The sequence below is a fragment of the Lactuca saligna genome, chromosome 8 (assembly GCF_052625555.1).
Source record: "Lactuca saligna cultivar CGN05327 chromosome 8, ASM5262555v1, whole genome shotgun sequence".
NCBI lineage: Eukaryota > Viridiplantae > Streptophyta > Magnoliopsida > Asterales > Asteraceae > Lactuca > Lactuca saligna.
The window spans coordinates 160,466,755-160,474,599 of NC_136424.1; the positions used below are offsets into that span (position 1 = coordinate 160,466,755).

At 35.2% G+C, this 7,845-nt stretch overlaps 1 protein-coding gene across 1 annotated transcript; it reads left to right on the forward strand.

The window, feature by feature from the left end:
• The first annotated feature begins 3,447 nt into the window (after nucleotides 1-3,447).
• Nucleotides 3,448-6,129, forward strand: LOC145009013 (germacrene A synthase short form-like). Its single transcript, XM_078967661.1, has 7 exons — nucleotides 3,448-3,665; nucleotides 3,753-4,023; nucleotides 4,244-4,619; nucleotides 4,722-4,940; nucleotides 5,118-5,256; nucleotides 5,349-5,597; nucleotides 5,754-6,129. Exons 1-7 carry the CDS (start codon nucleotides 3,540-3,542, stop codon nucleotides 6,045-6,047), a joined length of 1,674 nt encoding a protein of 557 aa, XP_078823787.1. The 5' UTR covers nucleotides 3,448-3,539; the 3' UTR covers nucleotides 6,048-6,129.
• Nucleotides 6,130-7,845: the final 1,716 nt, after the last annotated feature.

Below are 7,845 nucleotides of genomic sequence, written 5' to 3' on the forward strand. Positions count from 1 at the left end.
ACACCAAACCACCAGAGTTTGATGGGACACAGGATCCGGTGGCAGCTATGAGATGGATATCTGATATAGAGGGGTGCTTCTTCACTTGCTCATCTCCTGAGCATCTGAAGGTTCGGTTCGCGCTGAACCAGCTTCGCTTGGGAGCGAAGGACTGGTGGAAGTTTGTGACGGCGCATTATACGCCTGCTGAGCTTTCGGCGGTGACCTGGGAGAGGTTCACTACCATGTTCCGGGATGATTACGTTCCCCAGGTGGAGAGGGAGCGTTTAGCACAGGAGTTTCTGACCCTCAAGCAGGGTACTGAGTTAGTTACAGCGATCACGAGGATGTTCCATGAGAGGGTGATGTTCTGCCCTGAGCACGTGTCCACTGAGCAGGCACGTATGAGCAGCTAGTTGAGCATTTTGAGATGGGATATTCAGGAGTTCGTCGCGAACTCCTCGTACCGGAAATTTGCTGAGCTTCAGGCAAATGCCCGGAAGAGGGAGATTGAGCTTGAGACTCAGGCCAGGGAGGAGGCGGAGTCTCAGGGGAGGGATCGGCGACCGGCACAGTCTCAGCCGGCAGCCAAGCGGGCCAAGCCCGCTGATCCCAAACCAGGGAGCGAGAAGGGCTGCACTTGCGGGAAGTGCGGCAAGGGTCATGATGGAGTCTGTCGAGCGGGATCTTGCTACAAACGTGGCAAGGAGGGGCATATGGCCAAGGACTGCCCCAAGGGGTTTACAGTGTGTTATCACTGCAACCAGACCGGACACCGGAAGGCGGAGTGTCTGCAGTTGCGCGGAGCATCTCAGGGATCTGCTCCTGTCGCCATCAGAGCTACAAAGAGTCGGCCTGTGAAGGCCGAGGCGCCGAGAGCTCGAGGGAGAGCCTTTCAGCTGACTCCGGAGGAGGTCTGCGCCACGCCCGATGTTGTGGCTGGTATGTTTCCTTTCATGTATTTATTTTGACGTTGAGATATCATGCTTATATTATGTTATGCGTAAGTACTTTCCTTGTGAACTCTATGCCTGCTTTAGTGTTATTTGACTCGGATGCGAGTCGGTCTTTTGTATCTTTGGCCTTTAGTCAGCATATTAGTATTAGTCGTGAGGCATTGAGTCGGCCTCTGAGAGTTTCCATAGCTGCCGACAGAGTGATTTGTGCCACGGAGGTTCTCCGGGGATGTGTGTTAGAGATTTTTGGGGTTGAGTTTCCGATTGATCTGATTCGTATTGTGATGGGTGATTTATGTGTCATTGTGGGCATGGATTGGTTGAGCCGATTCGGCATGGTTATCGACTGTGAGCGTCAGCTGGTGACCATACGAGACCCTAGTGGGGGAGTTCTTTCAGTGTACGGCGAGGGTACACGTTCAGGATCAGCCTTTTGTTCGGCCGCTAGGGCGAGACAGTGTTTACAGCAGGGCTGTAAGGGTTTTGTAGCATATGTGATGGATATGCGGGTGGCTTCCGAGAGACCGAATTCAGTAGAGGAGGTTCCGGTGGTGCGTGAGTTTCCAGATGTTTTTCCCGAGGAGTTACCGGGTGTGCCTCCCGTAAGGCAAGTAGAGAGTTCAGTATTGATTTGGTTCCGGGGGGTGCGCCTATCGCATGAACACATATAAATTTTGTTATGCTCAAAACCCATCAATTTGGTGGGAGCAAGGGTTTTTTCTTGAATGAGGACCAGGGGAGCAAAGAACAAAATCAATGTATTTAAAAAATTCAAATTAAAGGTTATACACGTGTCCAATTCATTAAATGACATGGTGTCGTCCTTTCTTTTATGGAACCTATTATACTTATTAACCCGGTTCACAGAAGGACATTTTAAAATGGTCAAATGTGACTTCATTCTCATAATATACTTAAAAATAATTTGAATGACCTTTTAAATAAAACGTGATAAGTTTGTTGGGCTAATATCATATTTTTTTCATAATTTTATAATGTGGCCTAAAAACCTATCTATCTAATCATAACCTCTTATCTTCATAATAATAATTTTTTATTTTTAAAATTAATTACAAACTTAATGATCATATGAACTTTGTTAAGATTGTTACATAATCGAATTAAACAATTCGATTTACTATATGGTTCACAGATTTTTAGATTGCTGTTTAGATAAACCAAAATTATTATTATGTTTAAATTTTCTCTGGTTTATAAAATAAGAGTATAATACCAAATTACTATTTATTTATTTATTATTATTTTTTTAATATATATTTTCAATTATATATTAATTAATTAAATATGTTTTTTAAATAGATTCACGCATTAAATTTCTCTTTATAAATATATATATATATATATATATATATATATATATATATATATATATATATATATATATATATATATATTTATTTATTTATTTATTTATTTGACTAAATTATATGAATGGTCCGTATGGTTTAGGATAATTTATATGTTTAGTCCCTAATTTATTTTTTAAATTGGAATATACATATTGTTTGTTTTTGTTATGCACTTCGTCTTTATCTTATCTAAAAAGACTATTTTGTCATTGATTTTTTTAATTTATTTAAATAAACACACCTCAACCTCACCCTTCACCTTACCTTACCTACCTCGGAATTTTTTTTTTCTTTTTTAAATATTAGTCTTTTAGGTAAGACAGAAACCAAACGCGTAACAAAAACAAACAATAGGGACCAAACGCGTAATAAAAAGAAATAGTAGAAACCTTACAAGTTAAAAAAATAAGTTAAGAACCAAACGTACAAATTAACCAAACCATAGAAATCATACGTGTAATTTACTCTACTTATTTTCAATAGTTTTTGTACGAATAATACTAAATCAAAATATATTTTTCTTAATTATTGATTTTAAATTTTAACCTATAACCAAATTATTTGTTTTAATCATTTATAAAATTGACTAATATTTAAATTATCTATTTTCTAAAATGTTTCGCTTTGGTAAGACAACAACAAGCTATAAAAACCAATGCGAAAGAATTGTAGTTTGATTATTAATATTAAATTGAATTAATTCCGAAAGACAAATCTATATAATGAAATTACAAATCAATTTGAATTTATTTACTTGGATAGAATGGAACCAACCTATTCAAACAAACATCTCTAACTTTTAAATTTTGAAGGTCTCATTTTTACTTTAGTCCGGGACAATAACATAAACAAATTGTTATTCGTAAATATCTTTTTAATTGTTTTTTTTAATATATTGGATATCATGTTGTTGGTTTTAAAAATAATATTATGTATGGGCAAATTGGTAAAAGCAGGCTGGCCATACATGTGTTTACGCCTTACGTCACTTAACAATTAAAAAATCATAGATCGGAATCATGTGGGAGTTTTTGTTGTACCATTTCCACTCCAAGAGTGGTGCTATGTTGACCTTTAATACCAAAGACCACTTTCGTACTCTTTTCCAACTAGGGTGCATGGTCTTATATAAGAACCGGTAGCACTACTTCGGTGATCCACAAACCATCAACCAATCACCATTCCACAAAACCTGACACTTCACAAATCACAAACCCAAATTCAATTTCAAGAAATGGCAGCAGTTGAAACTAATGCCACCATCCAAGAAAAGACCACCGCAGAGCCGGTGCGTCCTTTAGCCAACTTCCCTCCTTCGGTATGGGGTGATCGCTTCCTATCATTCACTCTTGACAATTCGGTAAGCTTTCACATAGTTCATGGATTCAGTTTTCCGAGAAAGCATTGCTTTAGTATGTTTTTTTTTAAACGTTTTCTTCTTTTGTAGGAACTCGAAGGATATGCAAAAGCCATGGAAGCTCCAAAAGAAGAATTGAGAAGATTGATTGTAGATCAAACAATGGATTCCAATAAGAAACTAAGTTTGATTTATTCCGTACATCGTCTTGGTTTGACATATCTGTTCTTGCAAGAGATTGAAGCCCAGCTAGACAATATTTTCAAAGCGTTTAAATTGCAAGATTATGATGAAGTTGATCTATACACAACTTCTATCAACTTTCAAGTTTTCCGACACCTTGGTTATAAACTGCCTTGTGGTAAGCGTCGTTACCATTCAATTTAAATTGCTAACAATTATATAGAGTACTACTTCTCATAATATATTAATTACTCCTCTTATGACACACCATAGAAATGTGACAAAAGATTTACTAAATCTGCAACCTTTTCACCTTCTGAACACTTTTGTTAGTTATAAAGACAGTTTTAGAATGTTTTGGAGGTTGTTGTAATATTTAATCATATGCGATTGTGCAGATGTGTTTAACAAATTCAAACACAGTACCTCCGGCGCTTTCAAGGAAGACATTTCTACGGATGTGAAGGGTATGTTAGGCTTATACGAATCTTCACAACTAAGAACAAGAGGAGAATCGATACTAGATGAAGCTTCAGCGTTCACTGAAACTAAACTCAAGAGTGTAGTAAACAATCTTGAAGGAAAGCTTGCACAACAGGTGTTACAATCATTGAGGAGACCATTTCATCAAGGGATGCCAATGGTGGAGGCAAGGCTATATTTCTCCAACTATAGTGAAGAGTGTGCCACACATGAGTGTTTATTAAAGCTTGCAAAGCTGCATTTCAGCTATTTGGAGCTACAGCAAAAGGAAGAACTTCGCATTGTCTCAAAGTGAGTTATCGATCTTCCAAAAATAAATAAAAACATTCAATTTATCACCAATCCAAAATCCAAGAGATACATTTAACCTAACTTTTTTATATTTGGTTTCAGGTGGTGGAAGGATATGAGGTTCCAGGAAACTACTCCTTATATAAGGGATAGAGTACCAGAGATTTACTTATGGATTTTGGGATTGTACTTTGAGCCTCGTTACTCCTTGGCGCGAATCATCGCCACAAAAATTACATTGTTTCTTGTGGTGCTAGATGACACATATGACGCTTACGCTACCATAGAAGAAATTCGACTTTTAACTGATGCCATAAATAGGTAACAAATATACAAGTTTTCTCATCTGTTTTTGTCACTATATAGATAAAGTAATATATGCTGATGACGTATACGCAAAAACACAATAATATATTGGTAACCGATGTTTCTCTAATTAACTAATAAAATTGATTAATGGTCGATGATATTTTGATATTAACACATATTTGATTTCAGGTGGGACATGAGTGCTATGGATCAAATTCCGGAATACATTAGACCATTCTACAAAATTCTCCTAGATGAGTATGCTGAGCTTGAGAAACAACTTGCTATAGAAGGAAGAGAAAAGAGCGTTATTGCTTCAAAAGAAGCGGTATGATCTAAGTATCCATTGTGTCAAATGCAAATTTCAGCATTATACTTGTCTATAAGTACTAATTTTAGTTTTTGTTATTCTGTATCCAGTTCCAAGACATTGCTAGAGGCTACCTTGAAGAAGCCGAGTGGACAAACAGTGGATATGTGGCATCATTTCCTGAGTACATGAAGAATGGGTTAATCACTTCAGCCTACAATGTTATTTCAAAATCTGCTTTAGTGGGTATGGGCGACATAGTTAGTGAAAATGCATTGGCATGGTACGAAAGTCATCCAAAGACTCTACAAGCTTCCGAGTTAATCTCAAGACTCCAAGATGATGTCATGACTTACCAGGTAAATTATTCCCCTTATTGAATAAAATGTTGGTATTTTGCATGTTCTTACAAACTGAATTGCATGAAGTTCAATATAACTTTAATGCAACATAGCGAACTCCATCTATATGAGGCGTAAACATAATGTCTAACTGTGCATATTTTCTATTTGAAGTTTGAGCGTGAAAGAGGACAATCAGCCACTGGAGTTGATGCATATATCAAGACATACGGCGTGTCAGAGAAGGAAGCTATTGAGGAGCTAAAGATAATGATTGAAAATGCATGGAAAGATATAAACGAGGGATGTCTCAAGCCAAGAGAAGTCTCCATGGATTTGCTCGCGCCAATTCTTAACCTTGCAAGAATGATAGATGTTGTGTATAGATATGATGATGGGTTCACCTTTCCTGGAAAAACCATGAAAGAGTATATTACTCTTTTATTTGTTGGTTCTGTATCCATGTAATGATACACAATAATTGTTGTTTCATATGTTTATTGTCATAAAAGAAATATTAATCAATAATAATTATTAATAATTATTGCAAGTGGCCTCATGAAAATGTAATGATTTGACATTTATTTTATTCTATTTTATTTATAACTATTAGTATTTGTGCAGTATGAATGAGATGTATATAAATCCTTGTATCTACTCACTATTAACCATTATTACGATAAATATCACTTCATTTCATATTCAACCAATAAACTTATCATATTTCTAACACATCACTCTATATCATCTTTTTAAATTAAATTTAGTCAAAATTTCAAACACAAAGATCTATCCTTAATCCTATGTTTGTTTTTACTATGTTATTTCATTTTGGGGAATTTTTAACTTTTGTGAAGCTTTGAGATTTGTGGTTTGTATTTTCATATTGATCCATGGCTACATTAACATGGTCGATTTCTCCTTCGTGTATATTGTTTATAAAATTGTAAATCCATATATATATATATATATATATATATATATATATATATATATATATATATATATATATATATTACAAGAAAAACCGATATTGCAACGAAACGAATCCGTTGAAAAAGACTGAATTTCCGTTGCAAAAGGCGAATAGCGATGAAATTTGCAACGATCCATTTCCGTCCTAGAAAACACCGTAGCGAGGGTTTGCGAGGAAAACAATAATTATGTCGCAAATGTAACAACGGAATGAAATACGTTGTAGAGGGTATTCAATCGTGTATTTCGTGGTCGTATTTTGTTAGGTGTGTCAAACAGAACAAATTATAGGGATACAACATACTCCAAATACACTGCATTAATGCACTAAAAAATAGTACAATGCAAGCAAGGTCGAACTACAGAGACACTGGATAAAAGTCTATACCTCTTTGCAGAAGGTACTTTGGTCACAAAAAAAGGATTTGTTTGTAAAAGTAAAATAATAAAATAACAATACTTTAAAAGAATGCACAAAATGAAATAAACTTGTAAACAATTTGATTGAATGATTCTAGTTCTAGTTCTCGATGTTGTTGTTCAACTTGATTATGACTTGATGTAATTCATGATTGCTATTCTAAGTTGGTACTCAAAGATATTAACACGCTCTAATACCTCTTGTTTGCCAAATTATCTAACCAAAACACGCTCTTTGACTAGACATAAGTTTACTAATTCAACCTAAACACACTCTTTAGATTGTATTGAAAAACTGCATTAACTTTTGTACAAGCTTCCCAACAATGTTCATTTCTTCTCTTACACTCGGAAGTGTGAAAACATATGTATATGTTTTATAATAAGAAAATTTATTGTTTGTTACCATTTATTAACTTCATAGAACGATTAGGTGCCTAAAAGTTAATTAACCACACAAAAATTCAATTCATGAATGTGGCCAATCGAACACAAATCAAATTCAAGACCGGTTTAATTTATGTTTTTAAAATAATTTTAGAGTAATCCTTTGATTAAAAGAGTTGCAGAATTTGTTCCTAAGAACACAATATGATAATATAAAGTTTATCAAAGCATTTCTTAAAGAAATATATTTTCATTATATAACAAAACTTGGGATGTCAAGTTCTGATACAAACCAAAATCATAAACAATACAACATAGACCTTATAACAGTTATTTACAACTACTGGTCTATAAAGAAAAATATCTTCATAAGTTGTCCAACTTATGCTCTCGCACCACAACCTGTAATACAAAGAAAGTGAGTGGGCTAAGCTTGGGAACCTGGTGAACATATAGGGTTTTCAACCCACAATAAACAATTATA